General features: G+C 48.3%; 2 protein-coding genes across 5 annotated transcripts; one reads left to right on the forward strand and one right to left on the reverse strand.

Annotated features, from left to right (window-relative positions):
• Positions 1 to 1,056: 1,056 nt before the first annotated feature.
• Positions 1,057 to 10,479, forward strand: ACTR1B (actin related protein 1B). Of its 3 annotated transcripts, none has more exons than XM_077749250.1 (12): positions 1,057 to 1,132; positions 1,209 to 1,290; positions 3,242 to 3,306; positions 4,578 to 4,653; positions 6,055 to 6,180; positions 6,531 to 6,655; positions 6,888 to 7,104; positions 7,240 to 7,332; positions 7,424 to 7,598; positions 8,914 to 8,975; positions 9,205 to 9,245; positions 9,413 to 10,479. In XM_077749250.1, the coding sequence occupies exons 2-12, from the start codon at positions 1,243 to 1,245 to the stop codon at positions 9,513 to 9,515; spliced, it is 1,131 nt and encodes a 376-aa protein (XP_077605376.1). In that variant the 5' UTR covers positions 1,057 to 1,132; positions 1,209 to 1,242; the 3' UTR covers positions 9,516 to 10,479. The 3 variants fall into 3 exon arrangements, with proteins under 3 accessions (XP_077605376.1, XP_077605377.1, XP_077605375.1); XM_077749251.1 differs by having other exon boundaries at positions 1,074 to 1,290; positions 9,413 to 9,559; positions 9,887 to 10,479; XM_077749249.1 differs by having other exon boundaries at positions 1,074 to 1,290.
• A 7,951-nt stretch (positions 10,480 to 18,430) lies between these two features.
• Positions 18,431 to 20,226, reverse strand: COX5B (cytochrome c oxidase subunit 5B). 2 transcript variants are annotated; one of them, XM_077749240.1, is made up of 4 exons: positions 20,076 to 20,226; positions 19,444 to 19,517; positions 19,181 to 19,280; positions 18,431 to 18,624 (listed from the first exon to the last, which is right to left on the reverse strand). In XM_077749240.1, the coding sequence occupies exons 1-4, from the start codon at positions 20,176 to 20,178 to the stop codon at positions 18,512 to 18,514; spliced, it is 390 nt and encodes a 129-aa protein (XP_077605366.1). In that variant the 5' UTR covers positions 20,179 to 20,226; the 3' UTR covers positions 18,431 to 18,511. The 2 variants fall into 2 exon arrangements, with proteins under 2 accessions (XP_077605366.1, XP_077605367.1); XM_077749241.1 differs by lacking the exon at positions 20,076 to 20,226 and adding an exon at positions 19,794 to 19,900.
• Between the last annotated feature and the right edge of the window lie 4,967 nt (positions 20,227 to 25,193).

The raw sequence follows: 25,193 nt of genomic DNA on the forward strand, positions 1-25,193 counted from the left end.
CCTTTGGAGACTCTCACACATCTAACATTCTGGACGCCATCTGGCTTTCTTTGCTTTGACTTAGCCGTGTGTGCGGATATGTTTCATATTAGATTATGTAAAACTTCCTCATTATTTTTACCGGTTACACACTGACTCATTTTATGAATACATATCTATGATTCCACTTGCACGAAGTTCCTAAATAGACAAAACTAACCTTTGGTGTTAGAATTCAGGAAAACAGTCACCTCAGAGGAGTAGCGGGGCACCAACTGAGAGAGGTGGGTAGCTTCTGGGGTGCTAGTCACGCTCTGTTTCTTAAACTCAGCTGTGGGTATACAAGAGTGTCCACATTGTAATAATTCGTTGAAATGTGATCTCTGCACTTTCCTGTATGATGCTGTCTTCACTTTACCAAATTTAATCTCACAGTTTAGGTGGGAAAGGTATCAGTAGAGGCAAATAACAATGGCTCAGTTGAGTAAATGAACGTAGGACTCTGCACAGTTGCAACAGTAGACCCCAGCGGGGCTGGAGGCTGCAGACTGTAGACCCGGCTGTCGCTAGCTGGATAGCCCCCCGCTAGTTACAGAAGGGTGAGGCCCCTCGATTTCCACATCTGCAAAACGGGAATAAGAATACAGCTAGCTGATAGAGTTATTGCAAGTATTTAATATAATCTGTGTAAAGTAGGTAGAAGTGCTCCGCAAACACATAGCAAGTGTTCGAGTAATGTCAGAATTTTAAATTTTACACAGAAAAGCATCCTCCTCAGTGCTCAGTAAAGAAATGCTTTGGGTAAAATACTCAGGGCCGACCTCCTCGGGGACCACATGTTCACGAAGTAGCGTGGACGCAGGTGCTGCCGCTCGGAAATGAAGTCTTCCAGGACAGGAGACAGCGCGTGGGCTCTGCCCAGGTCCCCTTTAAGAGCGGAGACCTGACATCATTCCCCCGCCCACCCCGCCAACGGCGCAGCCTACCTTAGAAGCGCCCCGGCAGTACTTGCGGGCGGACTNGGAGGCCCCGCCCCTTTGCCCGCAACCGGCCCCGGGCGCTCGTCGTCAATCCGCCCAAGTGGGAGCAGTGATTGGCCGGAGGACCCGCCCTCCAGCAAGCCCCGCGGGGCGGCGTAGGCTGCGCGCGCTAGGTGGGAGGGGCGCGACACCCGGTTTGGAGGCGCTGCGGTCTAGGTCCGCCCGCCTTACAGCGTGTCCCTCCTGCAGCCCCCCTGCTGGGCAGGGCCGGCCCGGGCCGGCCATGGAGTCCTACGACATAATCGCCAACCAGCCCGTGGTCATCGATAACGTGAGCCCCGGGAGTCGGGGGGAGGGCGGGAGCCCCGCCCCCGGGGGCGCACGCCGCGGCGCCGAGAGGGACGCTCCGCCGCGCGTCTCCGCGGGATGCCAGCCCGACACCCACTCCTGGGGCTCTCCTGCTCACCTGGCTCTGTAGCCTGGGCCTTGGAGCCAGCCCCTCCACCTGCGCCGTGGAGCCCTTGCCCGAATCTTCCCTGAACCCGGCAGAGACGTATTGGAGAGGCAGGGGACCCATCTGTGTGGCTGCTTGTGATCAGCATGGAGAGTGCTGGAGTGACAGCCAAGCGGCCCAGACAGTGCACCTGTGTGTCAGGGCCAGGGACGCACCTGGACCCTTCTTGGTTGAGAGGAGGGTCACTGGTTAGGTTAGGGTAGGACCCGGGCCACTTGACCCCCTTCTCGGGCTCTGGCTGCCCCTTTTAGTGGAGGAGGAGAGAAGGCATTTGCCCTTTTGCACAGTGCTGGCCTGATCTTTCAAAGAGGGTTGGCCCGCTGACCTCTACAGCACTTACCAAGGGGCTGCAGTGCTAAGCAGGACCTCCAGAGTGGACAGCCCCTCTTTTCCTGAGACTGGAAAAAAGAAAAAAATACTGGTTAATCTCTGCCAACCACATATCCACCATCACCTGGTTGGCTGCTTGGCTACTTTGACCCTCTCCTTAAGAGCTCACTGTCCTGTGCTGAGCAGAAATTCCACAGCTAGCAGGACAGTGGAGAGTTCAGGACCGCTCCTCCCAGGACCCATAGCAGTTTGGGATAATGGTTTGGAAGCTTCGGAGAAAAGTTGCCTGGCTTCCTTGTGTCCTTGTCCTTTAGCACTGGGGCTCAGCGTGTTTTCAGCTGCCCTCTGAGGATTTCTAGCCTCAGAACTCTCTGATCCATGGGAAGAAAATGAAGGACAGGGATCTATGGATCTGCCTCTAGCTCAGTATCTGCCTCTGCTGTGTGAGCCTTGGAGTTTTTGATAATGACTCACTCTTCTTTCTGGGATGTGTCTCCCTCTCACATGACCCCCATGTAATCCTGAATGGCTGTCTTTTTTGGAGGATCCACGTGGGCTCCTTGAGTCATGGCAGGGGATATTTAAAAAGAAGACTAGAACTGGGCTTGAAGGTTCTCTCTGGCAGGCTGCAGGATGGACTAGGCCACTTCCTTTCCTGGTGGGCAAATCATTCACTTAGGCTAACCCACAGACTTAGGAGTTCAGAGGGCAACCTGCTTGGTGCCTGTGGGCTTCCATCCCCTCCTCTGTAACACGAGGATGTTTGTTTGTTTCTCCGCTGCAGACCCAGAAGGTTGTGAGGGTGATCTGTGGGAAGTAGGGTTGAGAGGCTGATTCCTTCTTTAGGTGGGAGGTTTCTGGATGCCCAATTCCCTTTAAAATCCTAAGTCCACTTGTATACACAGTGATCTTGCCGAGTGGGTCCTGTATGTGGTCCATGGCTGCTAGGGTGGGGGTGGCCAGGGGCAGTTGAAAAAATCTACACTTAGAGGTTGCTTCTAGCGGACTTTTGGGAGTAGCTTGTGCCACTTTGGATTCCTTCTGCTTGGAGCCGACCCTAGAGTGTGCAGAGGAGCACGTACTTCATGGGTTCTCAGTCTCTGCACTATTGACATTCTGGGCTAGATGATTCTTGGTGACCTGTGTATTGTAGGATGTTCAGCAGCACCCCTGGCCTTGACCCCCTAGATGCCAGTAGCACCTACTCCTTTCTCTCCCCTCTCCAGTCTCCAGACATTGTCAAATTGGGGCGAAGGGATGCAAAGCCACCCCCTAGTTGTGAATCACTGGGAGTACTTGTAAATGATCTTGCCTTCTTGGCAGGGTCTCAGACTTGCTCCCCAGGCTGCTGTAGTGGGGCAGCCAGCTCTCTCTGCTATAGGGCACTGCCTTCATCTGGAGAAGTACATCAGGAGCTAACCATTGTTTTTCCCTGCAGGGTTCCGGGGTGATCAAGGCTGGCTTTGCGGGAGACCAGATTCCCAAATACTGTTTCCCAAACTAGTAAGTGTTGGTCAGGCAGCAGCCCTAACCTTTTTGTTGGATTCCTGGGAGAAAACTGGCTCTGTGTCATAGCTCTTTTTGAGGCCAACCCTTTCCCCCACCTATAAGGGAAAACACCAGATTTCTGAGGCCAATGCTGTTAAGGGCTCTGAAAGGACAAGAGAAGTGTTCTGGGCTTCCTCCTCTTTGAAGTCTGATTTTGGTCCCTCCTTGAGCCAGGGAGGGAAGAGAAGCCACCCAGCATTCTGTTGGGAACAGAGTATGGTAGCAGCAAGAATGGAAGGGAGACATCTCTGGGAGAAGGACCTAAACTCAGAGAAGAAAGAGTGGGGTGTTAATATACAGCCAGCCCTTCTTCCCAGGAAATGTTTTTTCCAGGGTTTGTTTATTTTCCAACTGGAGAAAATAATTGGTTTCCATCAAGGAGAGTCTTTCCCTGAATAGAGTAAGTGGTGGCAGGGGTCTTAAAGAGGGAGGTGAAAGCATGGAGGAGATCTGGAATGCTCCTTCAGCCACTCAAGCGCATTGGGAAGTTTTCCCTCAGTGGGAATCTTCTCAAATCCTGGAGGTTATAGAGGGATTGGCCTAAGCAGAGGTGGATGTGTGTGTGTGTGTGTGGAATCCTGAGGCCCCCCAAAGTGACTGGCTATACTGAGTACCCCAGGCCTGGTTGGGGGACAGGGCCAGCTTGGAGCACCCAATAGGGCTTCAGCTTTCCTCTCTCCACTCTACTTGGGTACAATCAAAAGGCAACTTGGGTCAGATTTTGGAATGGTACCTCATGCAGTCTTCCAAGAATTGAATCTTTATTCTGGAAGCCCTGGCAGTGGGAAGGGGCCGGATCAAATGACTGAGAGGGGAGTGAACAAGGGAGCCACGACCTGACATCCTGGGACCTTGGTCTGCAGACAAGTGGCGGCAGCTCTGCCCTCCTGAAATCAAGAGTGTGGGCTGAGTCATTATGGCTGTGGAAGCTGACCCTCTGCCAGGGCTGGACCACAAAGGGCTGAGACTCCAGAGCTCTCAGCCCTGTCTGGGAGAGAGAGGTGGGGAATGAGAGGGATGCCTTTTCTCCTGACTCTAAGCATGCCATCCGCAAAGGCCTGCTCTCTAGGCCCGTGTCCCTTAGACCTGGGTTCTGGCCTTTGCCACACGGCCACATCCAGATACTTTAATTACCCTTTTGACCACAGGACTTACACTTTGATTTTCCTGGATGTGGGCTCATCCATGCCCCTTGCCCACCTTGTTGACTCTGCCTGTCCTTGCAGTGTTGGGCGCCCTAAGCACATGCGAGTGATGGCTGGAGCCCTGGAGGGGGACCTCTTCATCGGACCAAAAGCAGAGGTAACACCTGTGGAGCCTGCCTTTGCCTGGATTTGGGGTCTTCATAGTCCTGGGAACATTGGCTGGTGGTCAGAGCTGTCCCTCCTGAGAGGGCATCTGTTCTCTGGGGCCATCTGCCAAGCGTCTTCCTGGGCTCTCACAGCCCCAGCTTGGAAGTACTATGAGATGGCATGATGGTTTCTGTATGGGGGACAGACTACTTCCTGCCCTGTCTTGTAGAAGCAATTTGGAAGCTGTAGAGGAAAGAATTGATTAAAAAGTGACTTAAGGGGGGGTGCCTGGGTGGCTTAGTCAGTTAAGCGTCCGACTTTCACTTAGGTCATGATCTCGCTGTTCGTGGGTTCGAGCCCCGTGTCGGGCTCTGTGCTGACTGCCAGCTCAGAGCCTGGAGACTGTTTCAGAGTCTGTGACTCCCTCTCTCTCTGACCCTCCCCTGCTCACGCTGTCTCTCTCTCTCTCTCCTAGAAATAAATAAAAAAACATTAAAAAAATTTTTTTCTTTAAAAAAAAGTGACTTAAGGGATGCCTGGCTGGCTCAGTCAGTAGAGCATCTGACTCTTGATCTCAGGGTCATGAGTTTGAGCCCCATGTTGGGCATGGAACCTGCTTAAAAACAAGTGGCTTAAGAGTCTGGATCACTCAGATTTGATGACTGATACAAACAAGAGCTGTGGGGTCACCTCTTACACTCCATCTGGGGTGACTAAGGCTGCACAGCCAGATGAGGCCCCAGTGGAAGGAAGCAAGAGTAGTTTAGGAGGTTAGGCATTGGGGAACATGGTGGGGGCGTGGTGGTGCCTGAGCCAAGGGTACAGATACAGGGCTCTCAGAACGTAGGTCAGAAGGAGCCACGGCTGTGGATGAGAGAGGTCAGGTGGTGCTGGTTAGAAGGGGCACGTTTGGTAAGAAGGGGGGACACCGAAGAGCAGGTCTGTGCAGAAGATGTGAGCAGTGGCTCAAGAGCTGGGAGGAGTGGTGGGCAACAAGTGACCACAGGATGGGACAGCATGGGATTGGCCGTGAGGCAGCTCCTGGTGGTGGGGAAGGAAGCTGGGCAGTGTGTGAGGAGAGAAGAGGGGAGAATGTGTTGGCAGTGAGTAGAGAAGCCCAGGAAGGACAGCCAGGGGAGGAAGGTGAGGACTAGGATGGGAGGGAGCATGTCACCACCCTCTCTGTCCCCTACTCATCAAAGCTGGGTGGGCTCTGAGGGCCTGAGAAGCTGCTGCTGGACAAATGAGCCTGTGCTGAGTTCAGGACCCCGCCACCGGGCATGAGGACACCCAGTCAGCTGTGATGGTTCTCTTCAGGACAGATGAAGGGGGCAGCCTTTCCAGGAGAGCAGAAAGTAGTTGCTGGAGAGCGGCCTGGTGCTCCAGCTCGCCTTCCCACCCTCCTCCGCAGGAGCACCGGGGGCTGCTGGCCATCCGCTACCCCATGGAGCATGGCGTGGTGCGAGACTGGAATGACATGGAGCGCATCTGGCAGTACGTCTACTCCAAGGACCAGCTGCAGACTTTCTCCGAAGAGGTGTGGCAGCCGGCCCCTTCCACCAGGCTCCAGATTCTCACCTGTGCCCTCTCCCTGCTGTTTCCTTCCTGGTTGGCCTTCCGTGCTTCCTCTGCATGTTGTGAGGGCCTGCTGCCGCCTCATTGTGTGTATGTGGGTACACAGAGTCACTGGCTGCCAACCAGAGTTTTCTGGAGAGGGCTGGATCTTTAGAAGAATAACTGATGGCAGATAATGGGATAGTGCCCTCGGGAAGGATAGCAGGCTGCAGCTGCATGGGCTCACAGGAGGGGGTTTGGCTGTCTGGGAAGATCCTTTTAGGGCCTAGAATGTTGTCTTTGCACATGCCTAAACCCTGCCATCCCTTGTAGCATCCTGTTCTCCTAACGGAGGCGCCACTGAACCCGAGTAAGAACCGGGAGAAGGCAGCAGAGGTGTTTTTCGAGACCTTCAATGTGCCAGCCCTGTTTATCTCTATGCAGGCCGTACTCAGCCTGTGAGTGCTCCCTAAGCCCTAGGGTCCCCCGAGTCCCCATCCTCCCTGTGGCCATCCTCCTGCTCATGTCTGACTTCCCTGTAGAAACAGCCCCATAGTAACTGTTCCTTTAGGGAGTTCCTCATGTCCCTTTTTCAGACCAGATAATGCAAATGTCCCAGGGTCCCTTCCAGGGGTGAGGAGGTCCCCGTGCCTCAGTGGCTGAGGTGAAGGGATGCTGACCTGGTGACAGGTATGCGACAGGACGCACGACGGGAGTGGTTTTAGACTCAGGGGACGGGGTCACCCATGCTGTCCCCATCTACGAAGGCTTTGCCATGCCGCACTCCATCATGCGGGTGGACATTGCTGGTCGTGATGTCTCCCGCTATCTCCGGCTACTGCTGCGCAAGGAAGGAGTTGACTTTCACACCTCAGCTGAGTTTGAGGTTGTCCGGACCATCAAAGAGGTGACAGAGGGCAGGAGGGTATGGGGGCAGGCCGGGTGGGGCGGTGGGCGGTGGTCGCAGCAGGGCATGAGGTTGAGCCCTGGGTGTGGGTTTCCCAGTTGCAGCCTTCTGAGCGTTGTCTCCTGTCCACCACAGCGAGCCTGTTACCTCTCCATCAACCCTCAGAAGGATGAGGCTCTGGAGACAGAGAAGGTGCAGTACACCTTGCCAGATGGCAGCATGCTTGATGTAAGTTGCCAGGTCTGGCCCTGGGTGGCAGTGGCGATGCTGGCATCTGGAGGAAGAAGGGGCCTGTCCCCGTCAATCTTGTGTTCCAAAGGTGGGGCCAGCACGATTCCGGGCCCCTGAGCTGCTGTTCCAGCCAGACCTGGTAGGTGACGAGAGTGAGGGGCTCCATGAGGTGCTAGCCTTTGCCATCCACAAGTCTGACATGGACCTTCGCCGGACGCTGTTTGCCAACATCGTGCTTTCGGGTGGCTCCACACTTTTCAAAGGTACCACCATTTGGGAGGTGGTGATTAAGACTTAAACTGCACCCCACTCTCTGGAACCTGGGACATGGCTCATTTTCTATTGGCTTTTTGGTGCTCAATGAACATTTATTTATTTATTTGTTTGTTTTTGAGATGGGGGCGGGGAGGAGAGGAGGAGTGGCAGGGAGAGAGAGAAAGACATAGAATCCAAAGCAGGCTCCAGGCTCTGAGCTGTTAGCATAGAACCCAATGAGGGACTCAAACCCACAGACTGTGAGATCATGACCTGAGCCAAAGTCAGGCACTTAACCAACTGAGCCACCCATGTGCCCTGAGCGTTTTTTTTTTTTTTTTTTAAGAAAAAGATTTAAAATTAAATTTTATTTACTTTATAAATAGGTGGTAAGTTTGCATAAGATCTAAAATGTGCTAGATGAAGTCTCCCTTTTCACACGGTCTTGGTCACCCTGTACTGTGCCCCAGGAGTTTTTAGTTTCTCAGCTATGTGCTCAGCAGCACTATGCATGTGTAAGCAAATGTTCATTTCCCCTTGCTCCCACTTTTATACCCACTACAACATGCTCCACAAGTTGTACACCATGTATTTTTCACATAGCCCCCCATCTGGAAGATCTTTCCCTAACCATGTGAGTTCTTTCATATGGCCGTGTGGTAGGTCACTGACTGACTGTGCCGTTTGCCCATTGACCTGCTGGTGGCCTACAAGTTGGTTGCAGTCATTTCTAATCACAGAACTGCTACACCCAGTAACATCATACGCTGTCATTTCATGTAATAAGAATATTGCTAAAGGAGAATTCCTAAAATTGCTGAGTCAGAGGGTGGGCATATGTGCTTTTTATCTGGTAGATACTGCCAAACTTCCCCAAACCCCCTGAGTGCCACTTATGCCCCCACCAGTTACAGAGGAGAATCCTCCAGCACCCTCCCAATACTGTGCATGATCTTTGCTTCTGTGATGGGTAGAAATAGTAGATATTTTCTCCTGATTTGTCATTTGCCTTTGACTTTGCTTTGGGTGGATTTTGGCTGCTAGAGTGTTAGGTGAGGTAGAGGGTTAAGAGCTCAGTAGCCAGGCCAAGCTATGTGACTTAGGGGTCCCTTTCATGCTACCTCTCTGAGGAAGCTAGGCCCACCTCAGGCATGGTGCTGGCTCTTTTCTTCCTTGGGGAGTCTCGCCCCCATCCTTGATCCTGGAAAGAACCACTAAAAGAGGAGTGACAGCAGCTGGGGCCGCCAGAGATTGGAGATGGAGGTGCTAGCGGTAAGGGGGTTCAGATGTGGACTCTGGGCTCAGCCAGCCTTGTGTTCACAGGCTTCGGTGACCGATTGCTAAGTGAAGTGAAGAAGCTTGCCCCAAAGGATGTCAAAATTAAGGTGAGGTTACAGGGAGCCCCATGGCAACCTTGACTGAGGGAGGAAAGAGCAAACAAATACCACCTCCAGACACCCTCTCCTAGCTCTACTTGGCCTCCTCCCCTTCTCCATTCGGCTCCTCCCACTGCTCCCATCTGAAGCACTTGCCATCTGGCCTTGGGCCCTGGGGGAAAGGCTCCAAGAGCTGAGGTGGGGGATGGGCAGTTACATTGCTGCTTCTTCCCTCTAGATCTCGGCCCCTCAAGAACGGCTGTACTCCACGTGGATCGGGTGAGGCAGGGTTCATGGGGAGGGCTCTGGGAGGAGACCATTGGCCCAGGCCAGGTGGAGGTGGGTGGATTTCCCTCCCAGGTAAAGGAAATGGAGCTCTGAGTGCCCAGAAAAGGCCGATGGCCCAGCCTTTAGGTCCGCAAGAGTCCATCCCTCCCTCCTCACAGTGGCTCCATCTTGGCCTCGCTGGACACTTTTAAGAAGATGTGGGTGTCCAAAAAGGAGTATGAAGAGGATGGCTCCCGTGCTATTCATCGTAAAACCTTCTAGTGCCCAAGGAGGAGGTGTAGCGTGTTGGGAGAGTGGGACGAAAGGCGAGTCAGAGCTCTTAACCCGTTCTGGTCTGGGATCACATCCTAGGCCTAGGGTCCCCTGCATGCCCTGAACCCTGGGCAGGTAGGGCAGCTGCGCTTCCCTGCAGCCCTCCCCTGCAGACACACACACACAAACACACACACACACGCACACACGGTAAAGTTTAGCTGCATGGATGGGAGTCATGAGCTAGAATGAATATAACAGTTGAGAAGCCCAGCTTTGGCTTGTTCCTGGGGTTCCCCTTGGCAGGGCCTTGTTCTGACCCTCAGGCTGCATCCCTGAGCTCCAAGGCCAGATACCCAACACCCCATTTCCTTTGACAGGATCCCTCCCTGAGCCACAGTGCCTGGATGCCTATGCAGCTAGCCTTGAGGAGTGGGGTGGAGGAGGGGTGGCCAGCGGCTCCCCGCTGGTCCATCCCTGCTTCTCATGCCAACACTGAGGCATCCCTTATCCTATCACATTCAGTCCTCCTGTCTTCCTGAGTGGATGCCTGGGTGTAGGCTGAGGGCTGGGCAGTCTTCCATCCCCAGCGAAGGGGTCTGGCCCAGGATCAGACCCATCGGAGCCAGGGCAGAGGATCGTGGGGTTCAGGCGGCCACAGTTTATTGGTGGTCTCCCTTCAAAGCACTTCATTGACACTATTCCCTCTCCTTTACCTTAGTACCCTGTGTGGGAAAGGGTAACAGTCTTCATTTGTTGAGAGGAAGCCACTTAATCAGGAGTCAGACCTAAAGGGAGTGAGGGAGGCACATTTCCTTTTCCCACCTCTCCCATGAAAGAGGTTTTCATTGACCCTGTGGCCAGGACTTCCCCCCCCCCACCCCAACCTCCCTCTCCCAGATATGTATAATAATTTAACACAGTTGCCTGAAAACTTTTTGTAAATCATTATAGTAATAATTCTGGAAAGGCCTAGTGCGTGTCTCTGTTTTCTTGTGGTTCTTTGCATTGTTGTTCGCTTATCCATCTCTGGGGACTTATAAGAGAAAGGGCCAGCAAGAAGGCAGCATGGCATTGGCTCTAGCTCAGAAGCCTGAGGGTTTCAGTGGTTGTCAGGGCAACATGGCATGGGAGGCCCCAGGAGGCCAGGCTCTCAACCTGGTTGTAGAATTCCCCAACCTCATTACCCACTTGCTACAGTCCACCCGGAGAAGCAGAGAACTTGGAAGCAGAGCACAAGGCTGCCTTCCTCAGCCTTATTCCTGGACAAGACTTCATGGCAGGCAGGGCTGGTGCTCGGTGCGTTTGCATCCTGCCCATTCTGTTTGGGCACCACTGCTGGCCAGCTCGGATATGGCTGAGGCTGACAGACCCAACAGTGATGCAGGCTCAGGGGCAGGCCACCTGGAAGGAGAGTGTTGGTGGAGGTGGAGCAGGCTGTGTTGATGAGCTGAGCTTTGAAAGAAAAAGCTGAGTGGTTGGGGGCAGGAGGGTACAGTGAGGAATCAGAGTTCAGAGTCTGCCCTCTCCTTCCTCCGTCAGGGATTTGAACACCTGCAGTATGTCCAGGAGGGTGCCACAGGTTTGGGGCCATGTCTTTGCCCCCAAAAACATAGGGATCAGGAGAAGAAGATGAACTGGCCAATTTGGTAGCGTTGTGGGGCCAGAAAGAAGGGTATCTAGCCCAGCAGGTGGGGCAGGCTGACTTGCATCAGTTCAGGAAGGGTCAGCCAGGTCGGGAAGGGTGTTCCAAGTTGAGGTAAGAGCTCAAAGGGATGCCTGGGACCGGTGTGGCTTGAGAGAAGAGCATGGACCTGAGTGATGCCATGTCAGCAGGGAAGAGTCAGTGGCCTCCTCTGCCTGTAACGCAAGAAAACCAAAAGGGAGTTGGGGCCAGCATGTGGAAAACATTGAGAGGGTTTTAGCTGTGTCCTGGGTGATGGACAGCCGGCCATGGGAGGATTGTTGTCAAAGACATGTGTTGAAGGCATTTGCAGTTGGTGGGGTTGAGGGAGGGCTGAGAGCTGAGGAGATCAGGTAGGAGGGGAGAGCTGACTTGAGGCCTATCTTCACAGGGAGTTCCGTAAGGCTTTCTGGTCACAGAGTAGCTAAGCCTGTACCTGCCCTCAAGGGGGAAACAATTTACAAAGAACCTTTTATCTGGGGGTTGGGTTTATAGTACCTCTTTCTCCAAACTACACAGGTTTGGAGAATTATTACTTTACTCCTCTCTTTTCCTTACCTCTTCTACAGTCTGTCAACCACCACATTCTGTTGGTTCTTCTGTAGTGCCTTCCTAGCTGAGATTCCATTACTATGATGGTCTCCACCACCCTATCGAATAACAGTAGCTTCATTCCCGTCCCTACCCAGTTCATTTGCTCTTGGATCTCAGGCCCATAGAGCTTTGGTTCTGCCACTTCCTAGTCCAAAATGTCAGGCAGTTCTCCACTGCCTACTGGAATGAAACCAAACTGATATGCCCCTGGTGAAATCCCCTTCATGAACTACATGTTGCATTAAGTTCAGGCCCTTTGGGATCTGTTTCTTTCCTCCTTTAGTTTCATATATCATCATGCCCTGCTCTGCCCTCCAGCTTCTACTCTCTGCTGGGAATGACTTTCCCTCATGTCTGTTCAAATCCCATCCTCTAAGGCCAAGCATAATGCAGCATCCTCCCCACTCCATCTTCCAGCAGTGATAGTGTGGTTACAGAGCTCTGACCAGGTCAGGTTTCCCATTGTTGGAGAAAAGCTACAGGCAAAATGGTGGTAAGGCTAGAATGAACTTTGTGGTGTTGGACTGGAGGTTTGGATTCATGGTTTTTAGTATACATACAGATAGATGCTGAAATAAATAGGCATCAGTGTGTGAATGCTAGGGTTAGAATATATGTACTTCCCAGCCCTGTCTGCTTGCAGGCCTTGGACACAGTGACACCCCAGTAGCAATAACACTTATAGCATCAGATCGGGGCTTCTAAATACCACTCTCCAATAAAAGGAACCAGAGCTCCTGGAAGAATTCCAAATCTAGGGCAGAGAAAGTATAAAATGAACCTGGAATATCTTGTGGTACCATAGAGTAAGGAAGCGCTTTGGGGCGCCTGGGTGGCTCAGTCAGTTAAGCATCCAACTTTGGCTCAGGTCATGATCTCACAGTTCCTGGGTTCAGGTTTTGCATCGGGCTCTGTGCTGACAGCTCAGAGCCTGAAGCCTGCTTCAGATTCTGTGCTTCCTTCTCTCTGCCCCTCCCTTGCTCATGCCCTCTCTCTTTCTCTAAAAAATAAACTTAAAAGAAAAAAAATTTTTAAATAAGGAAGTACTCCAAAAACAAAGGGAAATAAATTGTCTTAAGGACACAGAAATCAGCTTGAAAGAGCACCCAGTAATCAAATCTGTGGTGGATTATAAACCATCCATACAATAAAATATTCATGAATCCACTCGGACATAAATAATTGAATAGATGTAGACATGGAGGAGAAAGGACGAGTCTTCCTTACAGTAGTTCAATTCATACAGAAGGAATAATGGAAAATGGAAATTACCATAGGCAAACACCACAGTACTAATTGTTGTTGATAAAAAGAGATGCAAAAATTAGTGAGCAAAAGGTATGTCTGGGTGGCTCAGTCGNTAACAATTTTTAAAAAAATTAGTGAGCAAAAGTAAGGACATTTGCATTACTTCAAAGTTATCTTCCCACAAGATAACAATAATTACAAAAGGAAAAATAATAGCTATAGTGGAGAAACCTAGTGGATATCACCGTAAACCAATGGTCAAAGTTTGCATCCCCAGTACTTAGCCATTGTCTATCTTATTTTTATTTTATTTTTTAATGTTTATTTTTGAGAGAGACCGAGAGAGACAGAGACAGAGCACAAGCAAGGGAGGGGCAGAGAGGGGTAGACACAGAATCGGAAACAGACTCCAGGCTCAGAGCCATCAGCACAGAGCCTGAGGCAGGGCTCAAACTTACAAGCCATGAGATCAAGACCTGAGCTGAAGTCACACACTTAACTGACTGAGCCACCCAAATGCCCGTCTTTTTTTAATTAAAAAAAATTTTTTTTAATGTTTATTTATTTTTGAGAGACACAGACAGAGCATGAGAAGGGAAGGGGCAGAGAGAGAGGGAGACACAGAATTCAAAGCAGGCTCCAGGCTCTGAGCTGCCAGCACAGAGCCCAATATGGGGCTTGAACTCCTGAACCACGAGATAATGACCTGAGCTGAAGTCAGACGTTTAACCAACTGAGCTACCCAGGTGTCCCTTAACGTTACTTTTGAGAGAGAGACACAGTGTAAGCAGGGAAGGGCAGAGAGAGAGGGAGACACAGAATCTGAAGCAGGCTCCAGGTTCTGAGCTGTCAGCAGAGCCAAACTCAGGGCTTGAACCCACGAACCACAAGATTATGACCTGAGCTCAAGTTGGATGCTTAACCGACTGAGCCACCCAGATGCCCCTAGTCTCTTGATATGATGCACTAAGGGTACAGTGTCACATTTGGTATTCCCACATAACCTCAATCTAGCCAAGAACAAACAGGCAAACCCAAACTGAGGACATTCTACAAGTTAATGGACCAGTCCCCTTGTCCAAAAGTGACAGGTTATGAAACATAGGAACTGTCACAGACTGAAGGAAGACTAAGGTATGACAGCAAAATGCAATGGGATGTCCTGGATTGGACAAAGACCTTTCTGGGAAAGCTGGCAAAATTAGTAAAGAGCACTGCACTAGTGTGAACTTCTGGGGTTTAGTCATCATGCTATGTTAACTTAGGGGAAACTGGGTGAAGGGTAAGTAGGAACTCTGTGCAATCTCTCTGTAAATCTAAAATTACTTCAAAAGGGTGGAGAAAGAGCTCAGGCTCAAGCTAAGTGTTCTGGATCCACAATTCTGCCACCACAACTAGCTAGCTGCATAATCCTCTTCCTAGGGTTCTCCATCTCTAATATGGGAGTGATAATAATAGTACCTACCTCATGAGTTTACAAAGAGCCTGGAAAATGAGCCTAGCACATTTTGTGCCAGAAAATAAAAGAAGTGCTCAAAAAGTGACAGGATATGTCAAAGGGCCACAGGAGCTAACTTGAAGAAGCTCCTACCAGCCAAATTTGGAACAAATTAAACATCAGATGCTAAATAACAGTTATGACTTATAATACACTGAATATAATAAAGCATGAGCCCATGCTGATATAAATTAACCAAAGTTTTGGTGAAGAGCAAGTTACTATCTTAAAGTATTACCCCATAAGATACTTATTAATAATTAAGGAGCAACTGCACAGTGGAGAAGCCTGACAGACATAAGGTGAGCAAAGTGAACCCTATCTGCAGTGGGACACGGTCACATCATATGCCTCACAGTGTCTCCTCAGTGCTCGTAGCCAAGAGCACTTGGATTCACATACCCTGAATCTGATCATGGGGAAGCATCAGACCAACCCGCGTTGTTGGTGTAATTTTCACAAGTGTCAAGGTCACAAGAGTCAGGGAGAGACTGAGGAACTGTTCCAGAGGGGAGGAGACCAAAGGCAACATGTGATTCTGCACTGGATATGAAAGACACGATAGGCACATTTAGCACACCTTGAATAGGGTCTAAAGATTAAATGGTAAAAACATTTAAGTTGTAATTTCCTGATTTTGATGGTCATATTGTAGGTGTATAAAAGAATGTCTTTGGGGCACCTTGGTGGCTCAGGTCAGTTAAGTTTCTGACTCTTGGTTTCAGCTCAGGTCATGATCTCACGAATTTGTGAGTTCAAGCCCTGAGTCAGGCTCTGTGCTGACAGCTCCTCTTTGCCCCTTTCCGCTCACACACTCTCTCAAAGTAAATAAATAAACTTAAAATAAAAGAATGTCTTTAAAAAAAAAAACACATACTGAAGTGTAATGGGGCGTCAGATCAGCAACTTACACTCAATCATTCCAGGAAACAAATTCTTTATTCTGTATTTGCAGATTTTTTAATAAATACTATCAGAGTGAGGCTTATATTCTTCCCTAGTGAAGGAAGATGGGATCTAATTTCTAAGCTGCTAAACAGCCAGAGGTTTAGATGGAGTCCACTTCTACCTAAAAGCAAAGGTTTGTACTCCTATTGGGGTATTATATTTCCTATCTGCCACTAGGGCTCCTAGTTACCAAGAGGCAAGGAAAAGAGCTGCTCACAGTTACGTGGTTAGCCCAAAACAGAGGTTCTCAGCCTGGACTGCACACTGGAATTACCTGGGAAACTTCAGAGTTCTGTAGTCTGCATCACATTCTCAGACACTCCAATGGTCTGGGTGTGATCTGGGCATTGGGAGCTGTAAAAGTTCCCCAGGTGATTCTAATGTGCAGCTAACCTTGAAACCCACTAACTCAGGAGGCAGTAGTTGAGTTTTCTGATCTATTGCTGCCATAATAAAATTATCACACACTTCGTGCCTTAAAGCAACACAAACATCTTACAGTTCTATAGAAGGCTGATATGAGGGGCACCTGGGTGGCTCAGTCGGTTAAGCCTCTGACTTTAGCTCAAGCCATGATCTCACGCTCATGGGTTTGAGCCCTGTGTCAGGCTCTGGGCTGACAGCTTAGAGCCTGCTTTGGATTCTGTGTATGTCTCTCTCTCTGCCTCAAAAATAAAACATTTAAAATTTTAAAAAAGGCTGACATGGGTCACTGGGCAGAAACCAAGGGATCAACAGAGCTGCATTTCTTTCTGCAGACTAGGGGAGAATCATTTTCTTGCCTTTAGCAGCTTCTGTAGGCTGCACTCCTTGCCCTGTAGCCCCCTTCTTCCATCTTCAGATCAACAATACTGCTTCTCTCTGACTATCCTCCAATAGTCACATCTCCCTCAGACTCCCTTCCACCACCCTTCGTTTTGGGGCCCACCTGGGTAATCCAGAATACTCTATTTTAAGGTCAGATAAAAATGATCTGACCTTAAAATATCAGGTTCTTAAGGTTGCAAATATAAGGTTATATGCAACCTTAATAATCTTTTACTACATGACCTAATATATTCAAAGTTCTGGGACTTGGATATGGGCATCTTTGCGGGCTGGGGGAAGAGGCATTATTCTGCCTATCACAGTCGACATGTACTGGGGATTTTTCCTTCTTTAACCCTGAGATTAAGTCTCATGCTTCACCGACAAGCTAGCCAGGTGCCCCAAGAATTGGTTACAATTTTATTTTATAAAATTTTTTAATGTTTATTTTTGAGAGACAGTGTAAGCGGGGAAGGGCAGAGAGAGAGGGAGACACAGAATCTGAAGCAGGCTCCAGACTCCAAGCTGCCAGCACAGCCCGACACAGAGCTTGTACTCACGACCTGTGAGATCATGACCTGAGCCGAAGTCGGATGTTTAACCAACTGAGCCACCCAGGCGCCCTGACTTGGTTACAATTTTAAAAAGTACAGAAGAGGGAAGGTAAAAGTTGAGGGAGAGAGAAGATGAATGTCATGGAAAGTCAAAAGCTCACTCTTAAGATTCTTGAGTTTTGACCGGAAAGGAAGACCGTGGAAAAGGAAGGGGGAATGCAGCAGGCAGGCCAGACAGGAGGGCAGTGGCAGTACCAGGGCAATCTTCACAATAAAGTTGCTGGTAAACTCTTGTTTACAAACATTATTTGAGACGGGAGGGTTAAGAGTAGATTTAATAGATGGCTATCTAGGTATTCCCCTTCCCAAAGGAAAGGGCCTTGAATGACAGACAAACGTTCCGGGCATTTCCTGGGAATAAAAGATAATGACTGACAGCATAGAATGGAAGCAGTAGCTTTGACTAATCTATACTTTAAGAGGAAGTAAGGCAAGACTAGGGGAAAGGGCTTTTCTCTTCAGCGTTCCCCATCATCACTCATTCAGCTCAAAGACCTAATTTGAACCAATTTTGTGGAGAAAATAACTAAAGCCACCTCTGTGGTTAATCCTAACAAAAATGGAAAGGTACCAGCTCTATTTTACAAACAGCTTTTCAGAACTTAATTGTTTAAGATGTCCCAAATATAAAGTAGCTGAATTGGACTTTTTAAACATTTCTTTCACCCTCTATTTTTAAATATTATGATAAAGTCCAAACATACATAAGAGTAGAATAATGACCCCTCTTGTACCTGGCCACAATGGGTCAGTCATACCCCAAATTCCTCTTTTCTTCCCAGTATTACAGCTAATCCCAGACATACTTCACCTCTAAGTACCTCACCTCGAATCTCTAAAGCACAAAGCTAATTCCATGAACACATCTAAAATTTAATAAATTCCTAAATATCAAATATCCAGAGTTAAAATTGTTTGATTTGTTTTCTTTATCGTTGCCATTTTTTTCAAACTGAGATCTGAACAAGGTCCATGCTTTGCTCTTGGTTATCTCCCTCATTCCCATTTCACTTGATAGGTTCTCCCTACCTTTCTTTCCTCCCCGCACTGCAGTTTGTTTGAAGAATGTGGTCATTAGTTTCTGGAATTGTCTCATATTCCGGATTTTGCTGATGATCTCCCCATGACCTATGCTTTGAATCCCAAGACTTCAAACCCCCAAAACTCTCGTCACAAGCTTACCCTATTTTTATAAAAATACTGTGAGCCATCTGCTGGGCTCTTTATGTATGTTATTCTTACTTCTAACATCTCACAAGGTATATACCTTTTTTTACAGATGTAACCTACCCTCAGAAGGCATGCCCCAGTGACAAAGCTAAATGACAGAGCCAATATTACAAGTCAAGTCAGCCTGACTCCATAGCCTATCCTTTCCCCATACCAGATGGTCCCAATCATTGTATTACGGGATTGTCAATCTCCGCATACCCAAGCACATGGATGGCAAGCTAATCTTAACAGATAGCTATTCCCAAAGTAAGAATCCATGCCTCCCCAAAAATACAGGATAGAAATAAGACCAGCCAACTATAGGAGAAGGAGCCAATGGCTAGTCTTTATTGGAAAGAAGAAACTTTACAGCACATTTTGAGTAAGTTAGTGCAAAGGCTCAGTGGGCCAACTGGTGGGGCACCAGCTTGTAATGGGTTCCACAGCTAGGGCACCGCTGGGCTTCGCCTTTGTGCAGCCAGAACCAGATGACGGCACTATTGTCCTCTTCACCTGAAAGGGAAAATGTGGTTGAAGGCCATCCAACCAGAAGTGGAGACTTTCAATACTAGCCTCTTCCTCAGACACCTCTAAGACACAAAGTTATGGTTGACATCTTGAAGAGATCGGTTTCAGCTCTCTCCTTCCTCATTTTGCAGCTGAAGAAATGAGGCCCTGAGTTTATCTGAGTAAACTGACCTCACATCAGAGTGACTATTAGGTTCTAGTAGCTCCTCTGCCTATGTAGAATCCCAAAGTGCATTCCCTTCTAGTATATACCTCTAGTGCCTAAAATGGTATCTGGCAAAGAGGAAGTACAATAAATATCGTCTAGATGAATACTCCTTCATGCTGCATCTCCAATGAGCTGGTATTAGTGTTCTATGTCTCTTTACAGTAAGGATAACCTACTTAGGTTAATGAAGCTTTAAAGGACCAGGGGACTCATTTACACACATATCCCCTTTACACACAACAGCATACGCACAAAAGATTTGAAACATATTACTGACATCCTGTAGAGAATATATTAAACAAATGTACAAGAAAACAGTGATGAGGTACTTACAGATGCAGCCCACTATTCGCTTGTTAGTGATAGATGGGACTAAATTAGGGTCGTCCTTGGTGCCTGAAGCTGCCTTTGGGGCTAGCATATTGTATGGGTCCTGAAAAAGAATAAGCCATTAAGCCAAATGACCCCTACCCTCCAGAGGCTGGTATTACTGTTCCCACAAGTCAGGTTTCCTAACTTAAATGCTACCAGAGAGGATACTGCTCTGATCCCATCCAAGACCATGAACTCCAAAGACAGGAAAAGGAGTTTCTCACCAGTCCCTTCTTTGCAGCCATCATGACCTCCCTCTCCAGCCCAGTCGCCTGCTCATCATCAGTAGGAACACCGCCTAAAGGAAAATACATGAATTATGATGTTGTCTGAATTATCAGGAGGAAAAATGCACATCCATAAATGATTACATATAGTTTACAAGCTTCTAAAGGCTACTCATACACGTTGTCCTGTCCCCTAAGGACCATTGTCATGATCCCCAAAAGCGGCAGCAGAGAGTAATCTTTTTCTTCCTTCAACCAAGGAGGCCAATTTTTCTACACATTTTTTTTTCTAAAAGCAAATCAATTCTAGTCGGATGGGGTTCATTCAACTTGAGGTGAGCGCAAACCTGAAAAGCGGCTTAACCCCTCCACATCCCGGTTGCAACCCATCCCCCAAGGTCACCCGACATCTCAGTTTAGAATTCTTTCGCAGCGGGGGTCGTTCGGTGGGCGGCAGCAGAGGCAGTCAGGTATACCACGGAGACGCCCGCGGAGACTGAGGCACTGCGGGCCGTGAAGCGGTCACTGGCGCCCCGAGGAGCTGAACGGCCCACCCCCCCTTCGCTGCTCTAGCACCACCCCGGGGGGGCAACGGCGCCAGTCCCTAACACGTCAGGCGGGCCGAATACCTCCAGATGCCATGGAGCGCACTGCGGCGACTCCACTGGGACCGCGGGCCCTGACGGCCTGCGCGGCCAGGGATCCAACTCCGCGAAGTAACCTTGAAGCCATCACACCCGCTACAAACAGCAACACTTCCGGGAGCAGGCTCCGGAGAGAGGCGTGACTTCCGGGGGTGGGCTTTTTCCCCCGCCACCAGAGGTCAGACTTCCGCTTCTTTCAGTCCTGGAGCCCGCCCCACTCACGTGACTCTGCCGGGGGCGGGGAGAAATGGGAAAGTTTGCGCACGCGTGTATCTCACCCCCGTCCTCCGCTGCGCAGCCCCGGAACCGTGGGTGCGGTCTTTTCTTGAGATGTAGGCTTTCGTCTCAACTAAGGCTGGTGCTGTTCGTTTTGCGCCCGTGGGGCTCCGAGGACTCGTCCATTGGGTGGGGCGACCACAGTGGAGTTCTTGTGCGTCTTTCCTGCTAGTTGTGCTCTGTACGTAGAGGCTGCTAGATGGAAGTCTTTAAGGCCGAGTATGTCAAGAGATTGCTGAACCTTATTCCTGTGCGTCTTTCCTGCTAGTTGTGCTCTCTACGTAGAGGCTGCTAAATGGAAATCTTTAAGGCCGAGTATGTCAAGAAATTGCTGGACCTCAAATGATTTACATTTAGGAACGGGCTCCTAAAGACCACCGTGTTAACTGTTGTGCCGGTTGGCGGGGCAGTGTGAGCCATCGCGAACTTGTTGCATTGGCCCAGTCTGTAAGAACTTGGTTACAACCTACCCGCAGTCCTAGCATCGATTTCCTGTTACAGCGGTGCTGAGGTGATGTAGTCATTACCGGTGATGTGGTCCAGGTCTAAGGTGGGACCGAGGTGGGGAAGAAGGATAGGACCAGATTTAGGACCCTTCCCAGGGTCACGGCCTTTGGTGATGTGGAGTGAGGGGCTTGGCAACACTGGGAGGTTACTAACCAAGTTGTGTTGTGTACTGACTTGTTAGGATTTCAAATCCACGTTTTAAAAAGTTTGTTTTGGACAAAATTGTTCGTGGTTTGAACTTGTTTTGAAGTTGGGTATTAGGACTTACTGAACTCTCGCACCTGGAGTGGAGAGGACAATTATGTCATTGACACCGTAATAATAGCAGCGGTGTCCATCTTCTGACGGACTTTAAAAACTAAGAGGTTTGGTCAACAACTCGAGAGCGTTCAGTTTGGGGAAGGCTACTCTTTCTTGATCTAAATAGTTCTCTGAAGATCTTGAGACAATTTTGCTGCCCTAGCGAGGCTACTTTTGGTCAGCAATGGTGTTAAGCGCGCAGCAGTCTTAAGGGGCATCTGTTTCAGCCTTGGCACTATTAGGCACTGGTACAATCCATTCAGTGGTCCCTGGAGTGATAATCTTTGAAGCAGCCCACCTTCCTGCCAGTACTGGTGCCCCAGCGTGGAACCTAAGCTTGCAGCTGCTACCTAGCTTTTAGTTTGAAGGACTGACTCTACTCACTGTGGAAAGGCACACCTCAACAGTTTCTTTCATCCCCCTTTTGCCTGAAACAATCCTGTACTTCTCATTGATTTGAAGTATGTTATTTCTTTATTGACTTATGAAGGGACATCCTGTGTGCTATTGGCATATTATAAATTATAATGCCCTCAGTGAACTATGTTAAGTTAATTATAAAGACAGTCTTAGTCTCTGAGCGTAATTTGCCCCAAACAAAACAGGGGGAAGAAGAAGGTAACTTGATAATGGGAAATGGAGTCCCTGAAGGTACCTGGGCCAGAGTTCTCTTTTTAAAACTGAACATATCTTCCATAGCTCCCATAGCCCACATGCTAAGGTGTGCAAGCTTCTTAGAAGGGTGGGCATTCAGAGCGCCTTAGTGGCTCAGACGGTTAAGCATCTGACTTTGGCTCAGGTCATGATCTCAGTTTGTGAGTTCAAGTCCCGCATCAAGCTCTGTGCTGACAGCTCAGATCCTGGAGCCTGCTTCCAATTCTGTCTTCCCCTCTCTTACCCTTTCACTGCTCATTCTCTCTCACTCTCAAAAAATAAATAAACATTAAAAGAAACTTTTTTAATAATAAAAAAAAGTGGGCATTCAAAAGGCTTTGTAAACACTGCCCTCCATCAGCTGGTAGGACTTTGTTCATATTGTCAGTACAGCCCTATCTTACCATGGCTCCATGCAGTATCTGTGTTTCCCTTCAGATGGAGAATCCTTTCAGAGAAAGAATTACGCTCTATTCATCTTTGAATCCTTAGTGCCTTGTAGAGGCCTGACATATAATAGGATCAAGTAAATTTTAGTCAATTTGCTTCTTGGACAGAATATACAGAATCAGCTGTGTAGGGCTTCTGGCCCAGTGAGGTCAATTTGAGGAAAACTGGGGAGGGTTGAAGCCCCAGGTATTTCCATCTGTTCTGTGCAGGTTATATTTTCAAAATGAGGGGCGCCTGGGTGGCTTAGTTAAACACCCAACTTTGGATTTCAGCTCAGGTCATGATCTCAGGCTTCATGGGATTGAGCCCCACATCAGGAGTGGGGGGCTGTCAGCTTCAAACCTGCTTGGGATTCTTTGTCTCTGTCTCTCAATAAACAAACAAACAAACTTTAAAAAAAAAAAAAAGAAGAAAACAAAGGACCTGGGAGAGCATTCCTTCACAGGTTCACAGGAGCACTTTTGGTCTTTGTGGGTGTCCCCACCACCAAGAAAAAAATGGTCTCTATTCTGAGGCCAGAAACGTCTTGATCCTCTTTAAAGGTGGGTTTTGCTTCGAAGGGTTCCCAGTGTTACTCTCTTCTCTCTTACCTCCAGTGCAACCCCTCCAAATTAAATTGGAAAAAAAAAATCTGTAAATCTTAGGAATGTTCCCCAAGAATCTATCGTTGATTTGTATCTGTGGTTAGCTGTTTAATGCTAGGGAAAAAGCATTGGATTGGAAGACAGGTGTTCTGGGATGGAACCCCACCCACCAACTCAGCCAGTCACGGTTCCTTTTTTTAAAAAGACAACATTAATACTGTTTTACTATTTTTTAAAGTTTATTTATTTACTTTTGAGAGAGATGGAGGATCTGAAGTGGGCTTTATGCTGACAGCAGAGAGCCCAAAGCGGGGCTCGATTTCACAAACCATGAGATTTATGATCTGAGGTGAAGTTGGATGCTTAACTGACTGAGCCCCCTGGGCACCCTTCCTCATGTTTTCTTTTGGCCACTATTTCCTCATCAGTAAAACTGATTAGACTAAATTATTATTTCCCAAAGTGTAATTCACAAAATCCTACTCTCAGGAGATGCTGTCAGTTAAAAACAACTTGGAAGGTCCTGCATTTGATGAACTCTGTGTTGGAGATGCACATTCTAGCATATTAAAGGCTCTGATTAGGCCTGCTGCAAAGAATCCTGTTTAATTCACTTGTGGTTTAAGCCAGTTTTTCCAGCTTCACTGGCCACTCTTTGCTAAGAAACACCCACCAACCCAACTTTCAGCAGACCAGTGAGAAGTGTAGTTGTGAGATTTTGCGATTCCCTACTGCCTGACTATAAGATGGTTTACTCCAGCCTATGAAATGGAAACAAGGGTTATGCCTAATCATAGGACATTTATGTAGGACCTTATTCAGCTTGCAAAAGACCTGGGATTCTTCAGGCTATGCAAGGGAGCTCTAATGTCAGGACCAGGCTCTAAGGCATCCCCACCCACCCCCTGGGGCCTCTAGCTCTCACCACCTCCCCTCACACCCCTGCTCCCTCATGTCTCCTTGGTAAACAGTCTCCCCGACTCTTATTTGATCATTGGCTTTGCCAACACAATAAACATTGAGCATTATTTTTTTGCTTTTATAGGATAACTTTTAGTGGTCAAAATAACTACCCATTATAAGAAGTCAAACATATATGATGAGTAACAAAAGGGTTCATTGTTAACAGTTTCATGCTTTTCCATTTTTTTCCCTTCTCTACGCCAGGGTTTCTCAACTTCAACATTATTTATATTTTGGTTTGGATAATTCTTTGCAGGGCAGGGTGCAGTCCTGTGTGCACGGTAGGATATTTAGCATTTATGCCATTAACATTCCCCAGTGGCAACAAACAAAAATGTCTTCTGCCATTGTCATGTGTTCCCTGAAGGGCAAAATCACTCTAATTGAGAATCACTGCTGCATGTTCATACAGACATAATTCAAACAAAGGCACGTATAAGGGATGTTTGTTAAAATATACAGATATATAAATGAATATCAAATACAAAAATATATGTCTACTATAAAAATTATTAGCAAGTGGCTTTAAAAATTTTTTTGTGGAGGGACGCCTCGGTTGCTCAGTTGGTTGAATGTCCAACTCTTGATTTCAGCTCAGGTTGTGGGTCCATGCTGACCATGGAGCCTGCTTAAGATTCTTTCTCTGTCTCTCTCCCCCTCCCCCCTGCCTTGTCCCTCTCCCCCATTCCCTCTCTTAAAAAAAAATTGTGGACATCATAAACCAATACATATAGATCTGTCTCATTTTATGTAGTTGCTGCATAGTATTTCCTGCTATAAATGTACTGTAGTTTACCCATTTTCCCCTTCATGAATATTCAGAATACTTTTGCTTCTCAAATAGTGCCGCAACGCATGCCTGTGTACACCTAGCCTTATATTTGGGAAGATGTGTATATTAAACCCCAATAAATTCTGCCAATTTTTTTTCCCCAAAGTTGAGAGCAATTCATGCTCCCACCAGCATGAGGGTGCCAGACCCCGCCTCTACATGCTGAAAGCTTACCACCTTTTGCAAAGTTTGCTCACAGGCGGATAAAAATGAGACGCTGTTGGTGTTTGCATTTTTAAGTTCGCTGACCTCTAAGGTAGCTGAGCATCTTTTCATATGATCGTTTGAATTTCCTCCGTTGTGAATTGCCAGGTTCAGCCCCTCAAGCAAGCTCCTTAACCTCTTTTTGCCTCAGTTTTATTTTCTTTCAAGTGGGCACAAGGCCTACCTCTGGGGCCATCGTGAGGACCAAATGCATTAACACTTGTAAAGTGCCTAACACGCTGTTAAGTGCTGAGTTAATGTTAGCTTTTAAATGTCTATTTGGTGTCGTCACAGTCGCCTGTATTTACCAGATGTCCAGAACGATACAGAGGA

Source organism: Crocuta crocuta, unplaced genomic scaffold (genome assembly GCF_008692635.1).
Source record: "Crocuta crocuta isolate KB4526 unplaced genomic scaffold, BGI_CrCroc_1.0 scaffold118, whole genome shotgun sequence".
In the NCBI taxonomy this organism is placed as follows: domain Eukaryota; kingdom Metazoa; phylum Chordata; class Mammalia; order Carnivora; family Hyaenidae; genus Crocuta; species Crocuta crocuta.